A 23,656-nucleotide genomic window follows, 5' to 3' on the forward strand; every position below is an offset into this window, starting at 1 on the left:
CTTCGGCTTGTCAGCCCCATCCCCTCTAAGTCTTTGAAGAAAGACGAGTGTTGGGGGTGCATCTCTTACGAGAAAGAGAAAGAACTGTAGCCCTCGCTTCACCTCGCCAAATCACTCCAAAGAAGTTTTGTTTTGAAACCTGGAGTTCAGAACCGGCTCTGATTATTGAACTAGGTGAGTGCCAGGGTGTTCAGTCTTTTCGGACACTCGGAGGTCTGACAAGTCCGCCATGGCATCAGTCGGAGTAAAGAGAATTTGAGAGCGCTGGGTTAATCGCCTCTGTGGGGAAACGCACACGTGCCCCCTAGGCCGCAAATGCCGAGTGGGGCGAGTAAGCCTCTTCGTCGGGTGTAAACGGATCTGAGATCTACCATCCGTTTGCACTGGACCAGAGGCTCATGCAGTGAGCAGACATATGACCTTTTCGCCCAAGGTCAGGCCGGGGAAAAAATGCAGCCAGCCCAGTCTGGAGAATGGCCTCTGCTTGTCCTTCCAGGAATGGTCAGCAGAGCACGTCATGGACAGAGGCCACCTACCTGAGTTGTGACTTGGTGAAGGTCATTTGGGTTTAGCAAAAGTCCCGTAGATACTACGGAGGGTCAAAATGACAGGTCTGAAAATAAATCTTGAATATACTCATCTCCATTGACACGTAATTAACTGCCTTTTCAGAGGTAGGCTACTAAAGTCATGAGCCATTTTAATGGTGAAACAAAAACCACTGTAAGTTCAGAAAGGGTATTTACTGAACACCTGAATCTTACAGGTACAGCACTAAGAACTTCATATATATTTCCACTTTTAATCCTCACCCTAACTTAATGAGGATTAAGTTCAGTAACTTGCCAAAGAGAGGCATTCCTGACATGTCCATTCAACAACAAAAGCATTCCTTTTAAACTGGGCGTGTCGGGAAGAGAGGCCCCTGCTGGCTCTCCAGTCCCTGTGAGCTCATTGGCCTTGATTCCCACTCTCCCCTCCTGAATTCTGGGCCAGGTGCATCCCAGGCAAGGGCCTCGGGAGGCACAGGCAGACCCAGGAGTTCACAAAGGAAAGCGCTCTGGGAGCGCTGTGGAAAGACACGAATGCACTGTGCTCAGTGGGGCCACAGACATCGCTGCTACATGCCCACCCCTCCTCAGAGATCTCCCCAAGCTGCAAACGAGGGACCTTCCAGGGCAGAGTTCTCACTTGGCCACATCAGAGCCAGGGGTACCACATACGAACACAACACCGTCCAGGTCTTTCCTGTCCACGGGGGCATTTTCCTGGGTAAACGACTGTGTTGTTCATCCACTGGTGTGAAACGAACCACCCCACAACTCAGTGGTTTAGAGCAACCAGTGCCACCCCCGTTCAATAGCCTTTATGAGTCTGGGGTTGCCCGGGCTCCACAGGGCAGTTCTTCTGCTTCACATGCTGTTGACTGGGCTGGAATATCCCAGATGACTCACAGGGCTGGTGGCTGCTGATGGCTGTCGCATCTCCTCTTCCCGGCATCGTACAGCTCGGGGACTGGGTTCCACCTGCAGTGCTCTGAGTAGACAGAGCCAGAAGCCAGGCCCCTGTTAAGGCTCAGCCCTTGAGGGTTACACAGTTTCACTTCTGCCACTTCCTAGTGGTCGTGGCAAGAAACAGGGCCAGCCCTCATCCTTCAAGGGGAAGGACACTCGATTTCACTTTTTTTTTTTTCTAAGATTTTGTTTATTTTTAGAGAGAGGGGAAGGGAAGGAGAAAGAGAGGGAGAGAAACATCAATGTGTGGCTGCCTCTTGTGCGCCCCCTACTGGGGACCTGGCTCACAACCCAGGCATGTGCCCTGACAGGGAAACGAACTAGCAAGCCTTTGCTTCACAGGCCCGTGCTCAATCCACTGAGCTACACCAGCCACGGCTCGATTTCACTATTTGATGAGAGAAGTGGCAAAGGATGTGAAGCCATCTCCCATTTACTGCCTCCCTGGCTGGACCACCGACCTGCCACGGGGCTTATGTGAGAGCGGGAGAGGCTGTTCATCCCAGGAGATATGCTGGGTCACCCTCCCTGCAAAGCGGAGAAGCAGGTGAGAGGAATCTCCAGTTGCAGGGTTGGGCCGGCATTTCCCCTCCCCCAGCAGGGAGCTCCAGCCCTGGCAAAAAAGGGTGAAGTGACTCAGAAGGGTGGGCCAGACCTCGGAGCCTCCGCTTCCTCGTCAGAGGAAACCAGGTCACAGGACTACTCACCTCTTTCAGCTGCCATGAAGAGGAAATACCTTTCAACACTCAGCCATCTACAACTAAGTATTTAGCTGACACGCTCTCGTTAACATCATCCTGCAGCTGTGACGCCACCTCTAAGTCTAGTCCATTTAGAGAAATTCTGTGACCACTGAAAACACGTGATTCCTTTTCCACGACCACCTCAGTCGCTGTGGTCCTTCCCCAGCCCTGCAAATGCAGGCCTGAGTCACGATGACAGCCGTGGGCATCAGTGCCTGCTGGGGTCAGGCTTTTCTGCTGAGACTTTCTGAGTCAACTCTTTTTTGGCCAGGGCAGGTGGAGTCCACAGGCCCTTCGTCAGGAGACAGAACACCCCTCTGTCCCTGAGGTCCTGCAGGTCCTCTCAGCTTGACCTCAGAGAGGCCCCCCGAGGGGAGCCAGTAGGAGGCGTTAACTTAACCTGAAGGCGCTCTCTGAAGCACAAAGCCATTAAAAGTTTTTAAAAGGCAAAGGACTCCAGTGCAACGTCTTAAAAATAGTGTTTTTGTTTTGTAGGAACAGCTACAGAATTGTTCAGCCAACCACTTCTTGCAGGAGAAAGAGGTTTGGGGCTAAACACACATTTAGGGGAAAATAACAGAAAAACAATTGCTGAAACCCTCTCTTTCCTAAACAAATGTTTTCGCATCTATTGTGTTAATGTAATAGCCACAGATTGGGGGAGGGCAGGGCCTTGACCTTTTTTTTTACCTTCAGAGCCTATATCTGGTATTTCTAATTAATTTCTCCCCTTGGATACTATAATTTTGCTAAGTCATGACTTAATGCCTAACGGGAGCCCGGCTGAGCTGTCTCACTGTGGAGGCTGTCTGGATTAATTTCCTGTTACAATGTTTGTTTTCTTTTGAAAAAATTCTAATTAACAACAACAACAAAAAAATGGGTCAACAAGCCAGTAAATATTTAAACAAGTGTCGCGTTTTATTTGCAAAGTTGTGTGGGAAGGGCTGGCAACTTATGAACAAATTACAGATCGCGTACCCTCTCTCAGTCGTGAACTTGGCGTATTCATTTGTGATGCCAGCCTTTCTGAAATGCGGGCTCTGTGATTTGGTTCCCTTTCACCCTAACCGATCCCCGTCTTCCAAAAGTGTGGCTAGGAGTTTCTTTTATTCGAGAGAAATGAATTTGCATTAATTTGTTTGATTAAACTTGAGAACTTCTTCCTAGTCTCAGGATATTCCCAACTCCGCTCCATCTGGCCACAGGAGGTTGCAGAGCCAGCCCTAGTAATCCCTGGTTTAGAATGTCAGGGGAGCCTCTACGACACAAAGAAAGGATATTTTGTCCGTTCATTCTGTTCTTTAAATTAAAAAAAAAAACAAAAAACAGAACATTTCGAGACTTTGCTCCACTGTGAGCGGCCAGGACCACTGAAGCCTGCCAAAGGTATTTTTGGCGGTTTTGGTTTGTTTGTTTTTGTTTTTTGCTTTTAAACTGTAAATCTGTTCATACCACACTGTCTCTGAATTCTCTAACACCTTGCTACCTCTCCGAATAAAATATTAACATCTCATGTGGCTGACCCAGTCCTCTGAGACCCGGCCCTCCGACCACCTCCGTGACTCCAGAACATTCTCAGCGCCGCGTGAACACTGCTCGAAGCTGAGCAGCTCCGTTCAGCTCACTTACTCCGGCTGGTTTCGTCTGGAACCCCGTCCCCTCAGATACCACAGGCCTTCTTCAGTTTGTTCCAGTGTTGCCTCCTCAGAGAGGCTTTTCCCGGCTCTTGCAACCTCTTCTTGCTCTTGTGCCCCTGCCTGCTTCATAATATTCACAGCACTTCTTACCTCCCTGGTCTTATGTATCCATTTGCATTTTCTATTCTGTTCTGCCGCCCCCTGACTAGGGCGCTGTGCAAAGGCAGAGACTCGGTTCGTTGCTATGTCCCAGCACCTAGAGCTGCTCCTACTGTTCTGGGGCCGTAGTACGTGATCAGTAACTATTTGCTGATGGAGTGAATGGGAAGTCAACATTTGTGTTACTATTACCAGCTCTTGATCTAGATGGAAGTAGAATGCAACATCTTGGGCAGCTCCAGGGTGCTTGAGCATCAAGCAATGTAGAAAGTTCCTCTCTAAAATGTTAGTGAATGAAAGAGTTCTGGGGCCACTGTCCCCAGGGAGGAATGTTCTGTCTCAGATTACAGGCCCAGGGGAGTTCTGCAGGGAGGAGCTGAGAATAGACTGAACCTCTCAGCCTGAGCTGTGCAGAAGCAAAGCTGAATGAACCCTTCCCCACTCAGACGCTCACCTGTGAGCCTACTTTCTTCCCTGGCACAGGGTTCTCAACCTCTACACTGTCAGGGTTGGGGGCTAGGTCATCCTTTGTTGTGGGGGTCTGTCCTGTGCATTGTAGGATGTTGAGCAGCATCTCTGGTCTCTACTTATTAGATGCCAATGGCTCTCTCCTCCCCCATTGTAATACCAACCAACCACGAATCCAGATGTGGCCCCTTCTGTTTGGGAGCCGCTAATGTGGCAACTAAGAGATGCAATTACAGGCCCCGAGATGAAGCAGCATTTTCTAAATCATTCCAGACTCAGCAATGGAATGGGCAGTACTGGGATGGAGAACTATAGGATTTATAAATTACAAACGGCTTCACAGATCATCTGACTCAGCGGGATTTGAATTTTTGATTTTGCCTCTTAGGTGCAATGAGAAAAGCTGACCATTCCAGTTGATCTTTGAGGCTTTCTTCCCTTCCCCCTTTCTCTCCCATACTCCCTCCCACCTCACCTCGAGGCACTGCCTCCAAAATTTGGGGCGCCAACAAGCACAGATGGGAGACCATCAACAACACCTCCTTTTCACAGCTGAGAAGGAGGAGGCCAGCAAGAGGTCACCCTCAAACAAAGAGGAAGAGTCTAGGGCAGCCCTCAGATTCCCTCCCCCCATCTTCACTTCCAACCCACTTTTCTTTCCACCGTGTGCAGCAGATCACGTGGTTCCTTGAGCATTTTGGGTGCCATAAATATTTCAGCGGACCCACAGAGAGCTGGGAATCCAGCAGAGAAATGGCCCGGAGAGATTAATCTACAGCTGCCATTGGAACAAGGACGAGGATGGGACTTTGAGGACTGGCCACTCGTGGTGGGCCAGGCCTCGCCGGGACAGGACCCCAGGCTGTGGGCTGCAGGGAAAAGACATAACAAAGGGGGAAGGAACCAGTGGGTCCAGGCGGGGAAGAGGATGGCTGTCATCCTCCCGAACCCGGAGCCACCACTGTAAGAAGAGTTCGTTTGTTTTTGTTTTTTGTTTTTGTTTTTTGTTTATAGCCACCAACTTGAACTCGCTGTCTCCCTTCCTCTGGGCTCTGCCGTTCCCTTCCTCAAAATAGCACCTGGGGAGAGTCTTCTCCTATCAGCCGATGATAGATGGCTTCTGCAAAGCACTATAGAGGGAAGAGGCTGTCTGGAAATGCATTCCATTGGATATTAAGAAATGTATTTTCCTGATTTATTGTCAGGCAAGGCAGGGTTGTCTGAGAGGCGAGGAACCAATGGGGATATCCATTTTGACTAATGATTAATTATTACATCTAAAGTGATGTTTTCCTATCAACTGATAGCTAGAAAAATAGACTCCAGTTTGCTAGGGTAGCACCACGGGTCACAGATGTTGCCTCTGCCTTTTCAGATTGTATTCTCCGTTACAGACAGCACCTTCTCATTGAAAAACATAATTTGTTGTTCTCTGAGACAAAAAAGAAAAAAAAAAACACCTCTGACATTTCACATGCAAGCCAAAGATTAGAATCACTGCCCAGGGCCGCAGATGGAAGTACATTAGGAAGTGGTGTCCCTGAACCAAGGACACCAGTCGGCTGGTGCCCAGAGAGATGTAGGAGGCAGTGACTTCTGATCTTTATTATGCAAATGTGCAGCCCCAGGAGCCAGGCTGTTTAACCTCATCAGAGGAAATGTCACTGATCATTTCAAGCTCCAAATGTAGCACAAGCATTAGTACTATTATGTTATTATTATTATTTGTAGGGCATATGTAAACCCGAGCCCTCTGATTAAGCTGAGTCCCTACTTGCTCAGACCCTCTGGGATGGAAAATCAGCTCCTGTTGATAATAATAAAAAAACAAGCAAGCTAAACCTATTTTGTTCTCTGCCTCTCGGGTTTGTGAACAGGGCGCTTTCCAGACCTGGTGCCCAGCAGGTGTGGCTGCAGAGGGTGAGGGGGTCCCAATTGTCACCCCCAGACATGTAGTGACAGGCTGCCTTGCATCTCCTCCAGGTCTTGGGCCCCAGCGGCTCCTAATGGAAGCCCAGTGTGTGAGGCTGATGGGAGCACAGCTCCTCCAGCCCGCTTGTCTCTTCTGTCCTGGAGCCTGGAGCACCCCTTCCTGGAAGTCCGGGGCAGCTGGGAACACCAATGCTACGAGTAACTGATTTTCTCCAGATCCGGGTTGTTTAGTTGGCACCAAATCAACAACCCTATCACCCTGTTGTCTGCCTCTGTTCTCCCGGGAAAGCTGCTGGGACCCCGTGCCTATCAGGGGGAGGAGGCTCACACCATCACACTGCCCTCCGCGGGCAGCCTGCCCCAGGGATGGGGGGTGTTATCTCTCCCCACCAGCAGCAGAGGAATAGGCAAGGGTCACTTCTGGTGGCCTTTTCTTCCTTCCTGCTCTGTTCAGGGTCAGTGATGAGTTTTGCATACGTGGAGGGTGACCTTTTCCCACAGTTGGGAGATCTGCGCCCTTGGCTGCTGGATGAGAGGTGCCTCATGGAGAGAAACTGAGGAGGAACCCTGGGTGTGGCCTTAGGTCTGGGGTAGCTTGGTGCAGAAGCAGATGATCAGCATCACTTCGGGCCGATGGGGTCTGAAATTGACTGCCCTTCATGTGTATAGCCTGGCCAAGAGCCAGTGAAGCAACACATTTGATTGCAAGTATAACCAGCATGCTGGGTTGGTCCCCACTCTACTCTAGCAAGATGCTGAGAGAGAGGCGGAGCAGTGGGAGTACCACTAACCCGCTTGGGACAGGGCAAGGTGGGCCTGTGCAACCTTTCAGCTGGGAGAGACGTTGGGATCTCATCGTTTACCCCCATTTCCACCAAGCCACGTGGCATAGGAAAAGAAAAACATATTTAGGAGTATATTTCGTTTAATTCAAACCTTGAGAGCGCTACCAATGAACTCGGACACAAGTTACTTGGCAGGTGTGTTGTGAGCAATAGATCTTAGGGCTCAGCTGTTTGAAATCCCATGAAATGATTGTTTCACTGTTGGGCACTGAGCTCTTTGCAGGTACAGACGGCATTTTCTTTATCTTTGCATTCAACCCCCATGCAATATATATCTGGCACATAATAGGTGCTTAAGTGTAACCTTCTCAGAGGTCTTCCCAAACCCTTCATCTAGGTAGGCATCCTCTTGTTAGTCATTATACTCTGTTAGTTTCCCTTGTAGCCTCAAAATCATACATTTGCTCATCTATCGTCTCTCTCCGTGCTAGAATGCAATTTCCATGAGGTCAGAGCTCTGTCTGTCCTGGTGGTCAGGCTGGAACAGTGCCTGGGACCACGGGGTGGGGGTGGGGCTCCAAATGGCAGCTGTTTTGTAACAACCCACTGTAGCAGTGTTTACGAGATGATTTGGAATCCAGCTAGTACCCGCTAGCATGTGATCATTTTTGGAAAGCTCACCTGAAAGAGTGAGAGTGGTCAGGAGCCCCTTGACTTTCCTCCCCACAGAATTCTGCCTGGGGAACCTCGAGTCAGGACGGCTGATTTCCTCAGGCCTCCGCTAGGTGGCCCTTCACGCTAAACTGAGCAGAGTGAATGAGGTTTTAAGACGTGGCTCAGAGTGGCCTTGGAGCCTGCACTGGGGTCCTTTGGCCGGGAGTGCGGTGGGGCCACACCCTCCCCCTGGGCTCTGCACCACTGAAAGGCTCCAGACGGCTCAGGCTCAGCGCCAAGCCGCTTGGTTCCAGTGGGAAAGCTGACCTTGGCCAGGAAGAACCAGGAAGAGGCACAAATGACTCATTGTCCCACATCCTCCAAGGTAAAAACCCGGCAGTGTGTGTGGCCTTTGGGGCTGGACATTGTTGCAGCCTTGGCTCCCTCTGCAGCCAAAATAAAAGCACTGGGCCAGGGATGCATGCTCGGCCCAGGGATACAATCAACAAATCTCTGCAATCGTCCCATTCTGCAAACTTTCCTGCATTTAGTTTCAAGACACCGTACATGTAACACTATAATTTCCAGTTCCAAAAGTAGAGCACAATTTCCTTTTACAGACTCAAGGCAGCCTTCATCTCCAATCAAGGTAATGCGACGTTTTATGGACCTGTGGAAGAAATCTGATATGTTTTCAGCTCACGTGTGAAAGAGGCCTCTCACTCAAAGGAACGTGCTTTATTTTTATTCAGAAGTTTGGGATCCTAGTCGCTTGTCTGTGAGCCGTGCTACTTCCTCCAGATTTCCACTAGAGGGCACTCTTGGAAAATATTTATAAATACATATTTTTATTGCTCTGTCTAGGAAATGCTGCTTTTAAAATGAACGTTAAACACCACCACCACCACCCCTCAAATCCAGCCTGTCCAAATTTCAGGGCAAGCCCTTTGCCTTCACTTGGAACTATTCCGAATTTTTCCAGAAGCGCAGCTAGAGAGGAAGCCAGAGTGCACACTGGCAGCTGCTTCCCAAGTCCCCTGTCCTTTTGTCCACATGGGATGCAGCTGGCCAAGCTGTGAGGCTGGTCCCCTGGCCACAGCCCAAATACCCTCCGCTCCCCCGGGAGCCAGCCCTGCCCCCCAGGAGGACCACCTGGGAAAGGGGCTGCGAGATGCTGAATTTGGGGGCCTCTGGTTTGAGTTCAGCCTTTGCTGAGATCCCCTCCAAAAATTCTCGTCTTCTGCCCTTTCCTCCCAAGCGAGCCTTGGCCGGAAATCCTCAGAAAAGTGCCAGGAAGGGTCAGAGGGGCAGCTGGGGCGGCAAACAATTAAAAATAGGGCTTCCGGGCAGGCAGCCATGGAGATCTCGCTCGATATGTAAATAAGTGTAAATAAGACCCAGGCTTGGAGCTGGAAGGATGCCCTGCGCAGCATTTTGTGTAGCCAGGGCTGTCCAGGGCAGTGAGTGGCCTCACAGCCCAATTTAGAAAAACAAAATTTTTTTTTCCACCCAAGAAGAAAATAGTTCTATTGAGTTCCATTGGTGGTGGTGGTGGTGTGTGTGGGGGGGGGGAGCAGGGGTCTTCTTACAACTTAGATTTCTTATTCAGTGAATAGAAGAGTGTCCATAGATAAATCACAACTGCTTTTTAACCCCTGAGACCTTACTTCTGAGTCACATTTGACGCACGGCACGCAACCCTCCGATCCCCAACGTTTGTAGCGCCCCCTAGAGATGACATGGTCCGCTCCTGGGGCTGACCTCGTTTCCTCCCGGAGGCAGCTCAGCGAGGGGCGTGTTCCCTCGTCGTCATTCCTTTTCAGAGGGGGCATCCCCGCGCAGTGGGTCGTGTCCTTCCTTAATGTTTCATGGAGCATCTGCTGTGTGCCAGGCTCAACGCCACGTGTGCATGGGAAGCTGCTTCTTGCCTTTCCTCACAAACAGCTTCTCTACAGGGCAAGACAAGTAAGCCCTTCCCTTCACTTGGAGCCGCTCCTCGTTCTTCCAGAAGCACATTAGAGAGGCAGCCCCTTCCTCTTATCCACAAGCTGCTTTGGCTTGGCCAGCAGGGGGCGCCCTTTCCCCGGGCGCCCCACTTTCTGGAAGATCATCGCTAGTCCAGGTGCCCAGGACCACAGCTTGTTTCATTCAGGTTTTGCCTGGCAACTCTTGGGGGCCATTCCCGTCTGCTGACCTTGACTCTTCTGTGCGCTCTGCCACGTGGGCAGCAAGGCTGACCTCAGAGGGCGTCTGTCTGTGCAGGGGGTGTGCACCGCAGGCCTCTTGTTCTCTATTTCTTCCACGTGCGGGTGGGGGGCTGGGGATCCCAGACGCTGCGTTTAAAAGAAGCCTTGAGAAGCAAGGGGGCCCAAAGGACTCCTGAGGGCTCCGCTGCGGCGGGGTTCCCACAGGAGCAGAGGAAGTCGGAGAGGCTCGGGGCGGTGCCGCTCCAAGTGTGCTTGACAGCCCTGGCTTTGCATTCTGCTCCATTCTCAGATTGTGAGCACGCGTGACTTCATAACCAAACACACAGGTGCACACGTGCGCGTGTGCACGGGACACGGTTTTAAACCCAGCTCCTGTGTGTCAGGGAGAGTGACACTGCGTGCCATCACAGCGACTGTGCACATGGACAGAGCCCCCCCCCCCCCAAATCCACGTGCTGCGGGGATTCTGCATTAAACAGCAGCAGAGACGACCCGGGCTGGGTCTGCTTTACAACACCAGTGTGTCTGACAGGTAGCAGGAAGAAACATGCACATCGGGAATCTGGGGCCTTCTTTCTGTTTCAGGAAATTCTGAGGAGGGGGAGAAGATTGGGGAAGTGAGAAAGTCAGGAGCAAAGGCTCTGGCTAGATGAAAGCGGCCCTGAGCCCCCTGCCTCTCCCCTTGCTCCAGCCTCGTCTCCCCAGTGTGACCACACATAGAGGGAGACCAGGCTCAGGGTTGGGGGTTCTGCTCCTGTCTGAGCAGGGATGGAGGGGCACACAGAAAGGAGGAGAAGGCAGGTTTCCTAGGCAGGTGGACTCCAGAGTCACGGGACTTGTCTCTGACACTCTAGAGGGCTGGCCAGTCCATAGCAACTGGGCTGATTGCGTCAGCAGGAGGGACAAGGCTGTCTGCCCCTTGCTGGCCTGGAGAATCCCCAGACAGCACACGTGGTGGGAACGGACCCTCACAGACAAGAGGGCTTGTTCTGCTCAGAGCCACTGAGTCTTGGGCAGACTGGGTGCTTCTTAAATGACTCAGAAGGGGGAATCTGTAGCCACCATGGGGGGAGTCCAAAAGAAGGACGCCTCTGAGGATGCAGCTCTTCGTTCTCCACGGCCAGGCTGCAGGTGCTCAGTGCCCTTAGGGTTTGTGGCCCCTCTGCGTTTGCCAGAACAATCCAGGGCGGGGTGGGTGAGGAAAAGCCAGTTGGTGAGAGTTTGGTGGACACTTTCCGAGGGCTTGGGAGGGCCTGTCTGTGCAGAGGAAGGAAAGCCAGTTCTTTCTAAGCTTTGACTGCCTTCGGACCGGTGGCTTAGATGGTTCTACGAGGGAAGAAGTGTGACAGAAATCAAATACTCTAGAGGGAATTGTCCCCGGTGCCCATCAACCAGAGTGCTTGCCGAAACTGCCGTGCCTGCCCTGCCCAGAGGCCCCGCACCTCCCGCCAGACTGACGCAGCAGCCGGGGCCCTGCTCTGCCCGACCCAGTTCTGCCAAGGGGAAAACCCTATTTTTCTGTTGTGATTGCGGCCTCTCTTCTTTCGATACTGCAGAACCAGATTTTTCCCTTCCAGTTGTTCCGTTATTTCAAACTCCTCGTTAAACAATGTCTTCGGAGAGAAAGCCCAAACCACCAGACTAATAAAGTGCTCCTGCAAGGGGCGAACGAGGGAGCTGTCAGGCCCCACGCGGAGAGTGTGGACACTGCCTGCTGGACGGAGGCGGGAACTCATTTTCCATGTCTCAGGCTGCCCGACACAGAGCTCGGAATGATTTTCTGTCAGGACAGGCCTGGCTGGACTTAAACCAGTGACCTAGAGGTAAAAGGGCCTGATGTGGAGCTCTCTTTACAATAACTGGCCTGCCTGGGCCTCTTGACGCCTGGCCCAGCACTCTTTCTTGGATCTGCCTGCGTGTTTTCCTTGGCCCGCTGCGTTTTGGTTGGATCCTAACTTAGCATTTGGGACTGAGGGTGAATGTTGGGGGGGAATGGGACGTGGAAGGCACGTGAAAGGCAGAGAGGCAGGGCCTGTTTGACTAGTCTGGGTCCAAAAGGCACAGGCTCCTCCCAGGCTGGGTGCCTGACCCTGACCTCAGGACCTTTGCACAGGCATATGGGCCAAAGAGATGGCTCCCAAGGTGAAGGCCACAAGAAGGATGTGCATGTGGAGGGGGACCGAGGTCTAGATGCTTTGGGTCTCAACTACTCTGGCATCAAAATTGTCATCGTTATTTTTACTGCTTATTTTCGTGTAAAAAAAAAAGTCCTTCTGGAGCATCCGTAGATTAATAGGATGATTCCCAATCATTGAGTGATAATTGAGAGTCACGTGCTACTTTTCTAAAGGTAGTGTTTCATAATCCGAAGACATCTGCCCTTCAACACCTGAAAAGCGACCTGGAGGGTCTTAAGGGTTCACCCACTGTCCCCGAAACGCTTACTGAGGCTCCTACGGTGCGGCAAGCATCCCGCCAGTTCTCAGCGGTACGGACATCATCCCAAACGGGTCCCCACTGAAGAAACTGATCATTTGGGTGGGGGGACATGTGGATAATGATAATTTGGTACAACCTGATAAGTGATAAACTAGCAAGTGAGGGCATTCATTATACAATTGAAAACCAAGGACCGTGTTTCACAAGGGGAGGAGGCGGATGAGGGGGTGTGGCGGGAACCTGAGAATCCGGAGTCAGTAGTGCTGGGCTGGAGGGAAGCCCAGGTGTGGGCTGAGTCCGCCATCCAGGTGGAAATCCAGCCTTTGCCACTTAGAAGCTCTGGCACCTGGAACTTGGTTTCTTGGCGCCTCCATTTTCTCGTCTGTAAGATGGGAATAATTACAGCGATGTTGCAAATTGTCATGAGGATTAAATGGGATAATTCATGTAAAGCATTTAGCAGCGTGCCGGGCCCACGGCAGGTGATCGGCAGATGTCAGCACAGGGCTTCCTGGCTTGAAGAGAGGCATTTCTGGAGGGAAAAGAACACCAAGGAAGTGGGGCACCTCTTGAGACAGTGGCAGTGGGGAGACAGGGAAGGTAGGAATTAAGGACAGGTTTTACAGATGGAGTCAAGAGAATTTGCTGATTAACTGAACATCAGAAGTGAGCCAGCTGTGAAGGCTGAGGGGGAGGAGGCCAGGCCTGGTTGCTATGTCAACAAAGGAAGCAGGTTTGGGGAGGTTGCTATGCCAACAGAGGAAGCTGGTTTGGGGAGGACTGAGTGTAGGGAAAGAAAGAGGGTATTGACCTTTCCTCTAGGGCGTGTGGGTTAGAGGGGCCTTGAGGATACCAGTTGGGAACGTCCCAATGCAGTTGCGAATGTGAGCTGGGACCACACATCTGGGCGTCCTCGCTGGTTTACAGAAGGTGACTGCCGCCGTGGGAGGGGCTCCAGAGCTCCCACTGCTGGTGGGAAGAAAAACTGAAGACCAGAATTGCTGGAAATGTGGCATTAAAGGATTGGTAGGAAAGCGGGGGTCTGCAAAGGGGACAGCCAGCTACTCCAGGGCTGTGGTGGCACTTGATGAAGTGGAAAGGGGACATCACAGCCTGGACACAGTCAGGACTCAAGGAACGGCCCTCTGAGAGGGCCATGGCCACAGAGTGTCTGTTCCAGGAGCGGCCCCACGGCCCGACGCACCTCCGACAGGCGTTACCGCCTCAGATCCCATGTGGGGGCAGCTCAGCCTGGCACCTGCGTTGTCACAGTTCTCAGCCTGGCTCAGGGCTTTGAGGGGAGTTGGGCAAAATTATCGTGCGGAGTTCTTTGGTGTAAGCAGAAAAAGACAAGGCCCAGGCAGCAGGGGTTGGGTGGGAGGGCCTTGCAATCTGTACTGGAAGCCGGGAAATGCTGTAACCATCTTAAAATTCAAAATCAGGCGTCTCCATCAACTGAGGAAGTACATAGAGACTCCTGCCCTGGTCACTTTGGGTCCTGATTAGTGACATGTAACAAACCTCATAATAGATCTTTTGCATAGACCAGAAAGAGTGCAGAAAGTGTCGGCACCACAGGCGCCCCACGGTTTCTTTCCCCAAGTCCCATCCGTGTTGAGTGGCAGTAGCGCCTGCCACTCACTGGGTTACTACCAAGTGCCAGGCACTGTGACAAACTGTTTTCAGGGATTCTCTCATCGACCCTAACAACAAACCTAGGATGTGACGCAATTCTCACTTTGGCTTTGTGGGCAGAGAGGTGAACTGTACACATGATGTTTTGCTCCGTCTTCAATGCACACAGGAATTCTTAGGTGGGGAGCTGGGGGACTGTGGGCGGGGGAGGGGCATTGCCAACGCACAGGTGATGATAACGGCGGTGGGTCCCAGCAAGGTGGCAAGTCATGGCAAGCGTTTAGCGGTGGAAAAGATGCGGGATGCATTCTACCCACGTTGGCGAAGCCAGCCCCGGACACCACACTGATGACTCACAGAAACAGGCTCCAGGGCTTCCAGCTTCGAGCCCAAACGGACGCGGTGGCATGGATTTCAGGTCTGGGATAGCAGGACCAGGGAAAGGACCACATCCCAGGGCCGAGGCCAGGCTGTTTCCTCGCCATGCTGCCTTGTCCTCCAGTCCACCAAGGCCTGCTATACGGTAGGAACTCTAGGCTCCTTCCTGTGAATTGTCTGGAATTTCTGAGATGGGAGGCTTTTCATTCACTCCACGTAAAGAGAACAACGTCCATTATCAAAACCTCGGCTGCAGAAATCAGAGTTCAGAAGCATTGCTAGTGTCTAGAACTTTGGACAACGACGACATAAGCTCTCATACGGAGCATGTGGCTTTAGGGTTGTGGAGGGGTCTACTTAGCGGTTAGAACTGTGGCCCTGGAGTCAGGGAAATTTGAGTCCAAATCCCAACTGCCCCACTCAGGAGTCGTGAGCCGTGCACTCACTATTTACCTTCTGGCCTTAGTTTCCTTCTCCGTACAACGGGGAAAATAACGATACATCTCCTCCTAAGGTTGTTGAAAGGATCAAATGAAAATTTGTGTAAAGACCCTGGTATGACCTCTAGTGCAGAGGCATGCTGGGTTCACTGGCGTCATCTCGTGGGAGCCTGTCTGGGGTCAGGCTGGTGTCACCTCACAAGAGCCAGCCCTGCCCGTCCCTTCCTAACACCGCCTTTAGGAACAGGATGTTGCTAGCTCGAAATCCGCAGGCTGGGCGTGTGTATCCCACAGAGCACTTAATATGAGCTACGAGGCTGCGATCCCCCAGTCCGTCTGAATGCATATTAACTGCGATTCAGATGTAATGGTGTAAGAAGGGAGTCCACGTTCTGTGGGAGGTTGTCTCCCACCCTGGTTTCCAGGAGCTTCCATTCTTCTCATTGTCTCATGCACAAAATTCCCACTTGTGACATGGTGTCTTTATTACTGGAATATTTTCTTTTCTCTCCCCTATATCACCTCTCAGTGGAGGTCGAGCCTTTTATTTCATTTCCCCCCAAAAGAAAACTCTGATGGAAAGCAGATTTTTACTAAAGGCTTTTGGGGGGCGTGTTTTAGAAACACCCACTATGGAAAAGAGTATGGGGGTCCCTTAAGAAATTAAAAATAGAACCACCATATACTCCAGCAATCCCACTGTTGTTGTCTATATCTATAATAAGAGCTCTCAAAATTTGAAGGTTCGTATCCTACCTATTAAGATAACAATTTGGAAAACCAGATTTTTGTGGCTACTACTCTGAGCCAGGCACTGTGTTAGGCACAGTAGAGAAACAGAGATGAGGACCACCCTGGAGGAGACAGAAAGGTAAAGTGACAATCAGGAAGTGCAAGGTCTTGGTCTCGGAAGACTGAAGTGACGCCTTCTGAGGGCACAACACAGGGGCCAGCCTGGCACTGGCTGGTAAGCTGGAAAGCCACTTCCGTCAGCCTTTCCGGGAGCAGAGGACGGGTAAGCCAAGACAGCAAAACAAGGACTCAGGGGACGGAGTTCAAACGAAGCAACTTGCTCATAAACACTGGGTTTGGAAAAGGCATTCTAAGGTTTCAGCTTTTCTATCCCTCAAAAGACCGACAAGGGCGACTACAATTCAGGTCACCTCAAATCTGTCACTTCTGTTGGGTATGTTGCTCTCTTGGTCTTCCACTCTGATGTCAAGAACACATATTTCTAGGTAAAAAGTGAGGGCCCCCCCTGGATTGTAAAATCGTGGTGTGGTGAAGGTATCGAGATGGATACCGGGAAGACTGTGGAGATTTAACCACAAATGGTAAAACAGTATTCGGGCGAATCAAGATTAATCTATAGATACTTTGAAGGCACTGTGAGTGCATCGGGAATCAAGTTAAAAATAAGACACAGGTTCTCTTGTGACTTCTGAAACATCTCTTTGTTTAATCATAGAATTCTTTTCATCTTCCATTCATCATAAATAATCCACTTCATTACTTTACCAATCCTTTTGAAAAAATTTGGTATTTAGCATAAACAAACACTGAACATTAGCCAGAGGTGTGTTAGTTTTAAATAGAATAGGAAAGAATTTTTAAAAACCCACAAAATTTTAAAACTTAGAAAAGAACATATGAATAGATTAACATTATCACCCACTAAAAAAAAATCAAATTTCATAACAGCCATTAAAAAAATCTGGTGGAAAAATGGGTAAACATAAATACAATCTAATGTATTTCTTTCATAAATACATTTAGACAAAACAAACGCATAAAACAGACAGTTGACAGGGCATAAACATAAGGAAGTATTTTAAGACACAAACAATTAAATCCCAATAAACATGAATTAAAAATAAATTGATTTTGTTTTTGTGTTCTTTATGGAAAAATATGCCACAGCACTTGTGTAAAAAAAAAAAAAAAGGCATAAACCTATCACTAAAGCCAACAAAATTCACCATATAAAGAAGATTACTTGAAAACAAAATGCATTTTTAAAAGCAAAAGATGCCATAGTATTTTCAGTTGAGTTTTATCCCATAATCACACACCCACGATAGGTGTTTGGTGACAGAGGTAGATAAGTTGGGGAAACCAGTATGCAAATGACAGCCTTCACGGTAACTCGGACAGCTTCGTTCGCTCTGAAAGTCAAAGAAATTGATAGGAACAAACGTGAAAACCTTTTCTATGCTCCATATGTAGGCGTCCAAAGTATCAAGCAAAAATTATTGTAGTTTTAGACACAAGTGAAAGTGTCGACAACAGAAATTCCCGACACACAGCCTGGTTAGCACAGTCTTTTTGCAGGGTCTGGCACTAGCCTTAAAATTGACACTGAGGGCGATTCTTCTGAAACTGATGAAATTCAATGATATTGAAATAAGTCAGAAGAACTCCAAGATGCAACCGGGTGTAAGGCTGCACTGTTGATAAACTTGGTAGGTTTCTAAGGAATGACTTTTCTTCTGTTGACAGAACAACAAAGCAGCTGCCGAGGACAGAGTGTGGCCTCAGTGAGACCCAGGACGCCAATGTCGTCTGTCACATCAAGAAGGGACGTGGAGAGAAGATGTGACAGACGGCGTGCAGGAAGCGGAGGAAAAGTGTTCCCTTTCTACATGTTGCTTTATTCTCTAGTTAGGTCCAGTGAGAGCTCTTCCAGCCGCAGCAGAAGCAAATATTGGACACTCTTTTGAAAACTGAAGCCCAGTTGGGAATTAATTTTACTTGATATTTTGGTTAATGAATGGTTTTGCATTTTCTGTGCCCATTTTTTTTTTACCTTTTGGCTAGAAAGCATGTGTATCTGTAACATTTGTTTGCATCTATGACCTTTATATTTCCATTTATTCATGAGAGCAATATGACTTAATTTTAAAAAAAATGTCACAAACATTTGTCAAGTCTGCCAAGGAAGTTCTCATTAATAACTTGTCTCAGATGCCTTAAGTGTGCGTAATTCCAGGCTGTAACAGGCCGCTTCTGGCTAAAAGGGGCAATTTGTGCTCAGCACATGTGTGTAACAGGAAAAGATTTTTATTCTCCATTGTGGAATGTGAATATAATCTATCATTAAATTGCTGCTCGCAAACTGATTATAACATTTCAGTGTCGCACACTTGGCTGTTACGAGTTTGCAAGTGTGTTGGGAAGCAGGAAAGAAATTATGGAAGGAAAAAGAAAAAACATATGGAGGATATTTTTAAAAATCCTGAAAACCAAATCCTGTAGTTTACCTCAAACCCTCACTTAATTTACTCCTAACTCAAATATCAGGCCTTTTCTTTGAAGCAGCTTATAATAAATTTAAGACATAAAATATCACAATCTCTTATCATGGAACAGAGGAATTTCTGGGTGGAAACTGTTTGAAGGAATGTCTACAAAAATGACGTTAAGAAATGCAGATAACTTATGCTTTTCAGTGTCTATTCAGTCTATGACCCCTGCTGCGTTGATAAGAGGCATGTCACAGTCGTAGGGAAAAATCTCGCAGTAAATCAAAGGACTTGTGAATCAGACTTTGGAAGTTTTCACTGTCATCAGAAGAGCATTTTTCTGATGGGGTGACCTCATTTCGAGCAGTACGGTAACTCTGATAGAGTTGTATTGCACAAAGGCGGGGCTTCTGTCACTCACGATGACTGCTCCCTGCGTTAGGAAAAAAATATTAAACAACTCCAAAATACTGTACCACCCCTGGCAGTAACTAACAAAGTAGGTTTTGGAAATAATGCTCTTGTCAAATACATTTTTTAAGGCACTTTAACAGTTATATCCTTTTCGTGTAAAAAAATAAAATATGTATTGAAGCAACATTCACAAGAACAAGTCTTCTGAACTGTCCGTACACCCTGTACATATGTACATCACCGCAGAACGGGCGCTTCCTCCGTCATACTGTTGGCCTCGTCAGCTTGACCCCCTACAAGAGAGAAAAGCATGCATTCATAGTTGGATAATGTCCATCAGCCAGTGAAAGTGTCCATCAACACCAGATCACTTATGCTGCGGGAAGGAAGAAGAGGTCCACCCAGACGGCGGTACATAACCACTGGTCCAAACCTCCGGGGACACGCAGATCAGTGGCCCACCCCCCTGGCCAGCAGGCTGTCGTCTCCCCCAGCCTGGCCTGGCTGTGCAGGAGATGGTGGCCCTGGGTCTCTGTCAGTATTGTTGGCAAAGCAATAGTGGGGTCCCTTACAATGGACGCTTTGTGTTTACTTTTGTGCTCGAATGGGATGGATAACATTCTAAGCCTTCTGGGTTATTCTACTTAGACAGTGGCCCCTGGTCTGGAGTGGTTTCTACGCAAAGGGAAGATGAACAGTATTGTCCAATTCTGTCTCCCCTTTGGAAATGCTTCTGTTATTCTGTAGAATCAATCACAGCATTTCAAACATTTGGAAGAGAATTTCACTCTGATTAATTCGCTGTTCACTATGACTGTACATTATTGCTGGGGTATTAGGATTGTCAAATAATTTTCTTCATTCTTTATCAAAATTTATATGTACAAATTCTGGCCTATAATGCACACACACAGATGAACATAAGCATGCATAAAAATTTTCAAAATGGATAGAGAGCAAAGACAGAGGCACTGAGCTGCTCCCTTACCGACTCTGAGTGGGGGGACCCGAACCTGGAGTCAGACCCTGCACAGAATAACAATCACCACCATTTTGTTAAATAACTAAATGAGTGACAGTGTTGGATGCGTTAACCTTTTCAGGGAGGACGCTGTGTCCTGAGGGTGTCCCTTCGGAAAGCAATGTATCTCTGTCTGGATGTCCCCATGGTGCAGGGGAAAGACTTGGGAGCCAAAGATACCAGGGTTCAGTCCTAACGCCGGCACTGACAACGCACCCATGTTCCCCGGGCAAGTTGCTCAGCGCCCTGAGCCTCTCCCCCGACCTACAATGGAGGTGGCAGAGCTGGCTACAAACAGTGTCGTAGCTACTAATGAACAGCAGTGACAGTGACGACAATCACAGCAGCTAGCTTTTGTCAAACACCTGCCACAGACCCTCCCACAGCTCCCAGGAGTAGGTATTATCATCAGTCTTAGAGCAGCAGACACTGAGGGGCAGAGGAGCGATGAGCTCAAGGCCACCGGTGAGAGGGAGGCAGAGCCAGCAGGCTGGCTCGAGGGCCCACACGCTGGACCAGGGAGAGGCTGGCACCCAGACTCAACCGGGGTAGCGTGGCTGTTCTGTTTACAGGACGCTGAGGACACAGCGTGGGGTGTTCTGTCACTGGCTGTCTCTTCTTCCTGCTCATTTCCTGCTAACACCGACACCGTTGTCCAAAGGACAGAGGCCCTGTGAGTCGGAGCCCTGGGGAGGCGCCCGCGCTGTGGGTGCATCGCAACTTCTTGTGTATCGACCAGCTTCGTTTACTTGGGCTGATCATTTAGGAAATCGACGCCACAGATATCAAACCAGTAACGAGACTCCGAGCCAGGTGTGGTGGGCTCGAGACCGAGTGGGCTCCTCTGCTACTGAAATTTTATTTTTTAATGCCAAACACGCAGTTTTGCTGTGTGAAGATATTATTATGTGTCTAGAAAATTAAAAATAAAGTGGGCACCCTAATGAAAGCCAGGAGCTATCATTCTTAGAAGGGCAGCAGGTAAAATCAGGATACATGTGGGGGGTCAGGGCGGCAACAGCGGTGTGCACCCAAGGGGGGCGTGTATGTTTTGAGTGTATTTCCCACCTTTCCCCACGGCAGCCTGCCCTTCCATACGAGCCAAGGGAAAGGAGCTTTACAGACCGCATTTTAGGAATAATTGTACTTTCACAGCAATAGAAAACCTTTAACCCTCCACCCTCCTGTTCAAATTGAAATGGATCAAAGCATCCTCGTTATTGGATTTCGTCAAGAAAATATGTACTTTGAGAATGAGAATGTGCTAGCAAAAGTGAAAAGGCATGAAGAGCTGAGACGCAGAAGTAGCACTTCAATCTGATTTGGATTCAAATGAGATCTTTCCAGAGTCTCACCTTCTGCCTCGACACCATCCAGGACTTTATGGTTGGCACCAGCACGCTCCCCAGCAGGATCTGGACTGGGTGGTAGATGAGCAGCGGCACGGATATCAAAGAGAGGTGCTCGTGGCCGGCAAACACTATCTTCAGCATAGGAATTCCTGACGGACAAAGAAGAGGGAATGGAGAGGCAAATTCAGTCTGTCCTCAGATGAAACACATCCTCCATTAAGTCTGGAACTCTGGAATAGGTCCTGGCTGTATTTCCCCGTGTGCCTTCACAGAACTGAAAAGGCAAGGTCTCCCAAGAGCCATCAAATCCGTTCATCCTCTTTTCCCTGCATAAAGCTCTAAGCTCTACCTAGAACCGATTAAAGCTAAGGAGGTGGCCGGTATTTGAGGGCACCGGTAACTCACTGCAAATTAGCGGACTCTCTAACAAGGGGAGAAGAGAAGATAGTGTGGAATAAAGTTCGTTCAAGAAGACTGCGAAATACCAGAGAGGCTGAAGTTCAAAGCGAATCTTTTCTTGCTTAGTCATGAAACAGCCTGTTGGTCTTCAGCGAGGCCTGCCTGGAACCATTTCAAAGCCTGGAGGGAGTTCACTTCTGAGAGTCCGAAGGATACACGTCAGATAACGTGTGGTACATGCTGCTGTAAGTAGGGGGTGCTTCTGCCCAACGAACGTTAGTAAAGGCTTTGCGTGTTCTCATCTGGCCAAGGGCCTCAAAGTGCTGTACGCAACGTTGCAAACGGCAGCTGACCCGTACGGTCAGTGCTGAGTGTTCAAACACCACGTTGAAGTTCAGTGGAACGCGGAACGCGGGTGTACTTCTTGAGTGTGCCGCCCCACCACACCCAGGACACGGTGTGCACGCTCTGTAAGCCCAACTGTAGTGGGTACCTACTGAGCTCCCGTAACGCGATTCAGACCCTGGCAGTTTACTGTTATTACCGATTGTTTTTCTACGGCCCAGTTGTCAGAACTGCTGTGTGTGTGTCTCGGCTTTTCCAGCTAAATGGCTTTAATAGCTTAGCTTCCTTCTGGTTTCGCTGAGAACAGCCTCTGAAAAGGACCCAAGCTCCTAAACCTGCACAACAGTGGCACATAAATAACTTTTTATTATAACCCTGTGAAGGAAAGCCCTGCTTTTTCAATTATTTTTGCCTTCTAATAAATTTGAAACCTTTATGCAAAAATGGATTTCACGGCCTGTGTTCTTTTCACAGCCTCACAAGTCACGGCTGTGAACCACAACACGTTACTCTGCCCAAACAAGGGCTCTCTCACAGCTTCAAAAGCACACGCTTAGATTTTTGCACAGTTTCTGTCTTCTCACTGATATAAAAAACAAAGGAGTTTCTTTAAAAAAAAAAATCAGCATGCTTAATCCGTTCATAGCTGAGAAGCAGCACCCGATGTTCTGGTCCTGGAAAGTTGTTGTGACGAGAAAATGCGAAGACACGAACCCACTCCTCCTGTTTCTGGGGAAGACTCCTTGGTCTGAGGGGATGATGCTGAGGAGCTGGGGGGAGGAGCAGGGGGTGAAACAGAAGTGGGGCTACAGGGAGCTAATGATAGAAGTATGGAGATGCTTGTCCCTAAAACTGATCACAGCAGGGGGTTCTGACCCAAAATTCGAGGACCATGGCTGCTCAGCTGAAACACCTGCAGTTGTCCTTTCTCGGCTGAGGCTCGGGCCCTGGGCCACTCAGCTGATGTGGGCACAGAAGGGAAGCCAGGGGGGACAGTCACAGGGTTGCTGCTACAGGAAGGGAACAGGAAATCGACTGTAAGATACACAAGGTGTGTTACTGGGAGTGACATCGGAAACCCACCCGAATGCGATGAGACAGCAGTAGTAACGTCAGTGACGGCCAGTGTGCCGTGAGAGCTCACCAGATGTCACCTGCGGTCGGTCGTGCACTTTCCCATGTCAACTGAACTAAGGCCCACAATAGCCCCGGGAGGCTGGCCCACAGTCAGCTCTCAGTGGCACTTCCCCCACTACCTCCAAGCAGGCTCATCCTGGCCAAGCCATTTCCTGCTCTGTGGAAATGGTGTTGAGCACAGTGACGAGTGTTGAGCACAAACCGGATTTTGTCAAATCCCACAGGAGTTTCCCATGTGGCACAAAGACCTGCATGACCTGGCCCTGCTACCTGTGGGTCTCACCGCCCTCACCGCTTCCACCTCTGGGCTCCAGCCCAGAAGAGCACAGAGCTCCTGTCCCCACCAGCGGGGCCCACGTGCCATGCCCTTGCTCTGTCTGTGGCCTTCGTACTTGAGCTCCTTTTGCCTCGAATGCCCATCACCCACTTCTCGACCAGCTCAATCTTTGAGCCCTCAGTTCTTCAGTGGCCTCCTCTGGGAAGGCACCCTCCAGGTCGCAAGGCCTTTAGATTTTTCTACTTTGTGCTCACCTAACCCGGGGCATTCCAGCCTATGTCCCAGCGCTTGGGGTCACTGTCTGAGGCTCGTGCATTTTCCTCACTAAGCGCTACGTTTCTTAGGGTCAGAGACTATTTCTTCTTCATCTCTGGGCACTCAGTAGGTGCACAAAGGAGAGTGTTGAGTGAATGGGTTTGTGTTTTCCCGGATCTCGTCGTAAAGCTACTGTGCTACGACTCCACTTTTATGACAT

At 49.5% G+C, this 23,656-nt stretch overlaps 1 protein-coding gene across 3 annotated transcripts in view; it reads right to left on the reverse strand.

The window, feature by feature from the left end:
* Positions 1-16,432: 16,432 nt before the first annotated feature.
* SLC10A7 (solute carrier family 10 member 7) overlaps positions 16,433-23,656 on the reverse strand; it is a 195,069-nt gene continuing 187,845 nt past the window's right edge. For all 3 annotated transcript variants that reach the window (XM_024568981.3, XM_053930614.1, XM_024568980.3), the window contains 2 exons: positions 21,027-21,172; positions 16,433-18,943 (listed from right to left, as the gene is read on the reverse strand). In XM_024568981.3, coding sequence (XP_024424749.2) covers positions 18,914-18,943; positions 21,027-21,172 — 176 coding nt within the window. In that variant the 3' untranslated portion in view covers positions 16,433-18,913. The remainder of the gene's footprint in view (positions 18,944-21,026; positions 21,173-23,656) is intronic.

Source organism: Desmodus rotundus, chromosome 9, assembly GCF_022682495.2.
Source record: "Desmodus rotundus isolate HL8 chromosome 9, HLdesRot8A.1, whole genome shotgun sequence".
In the NCBI taxonomy this organism is placed as follows: domain Eukaryota; kingdom Metazoa; phylum Chordata; class Mammalia; order Chiroptera; family Phyllostomidae; genus Desmodus; species Desmodus rotundus.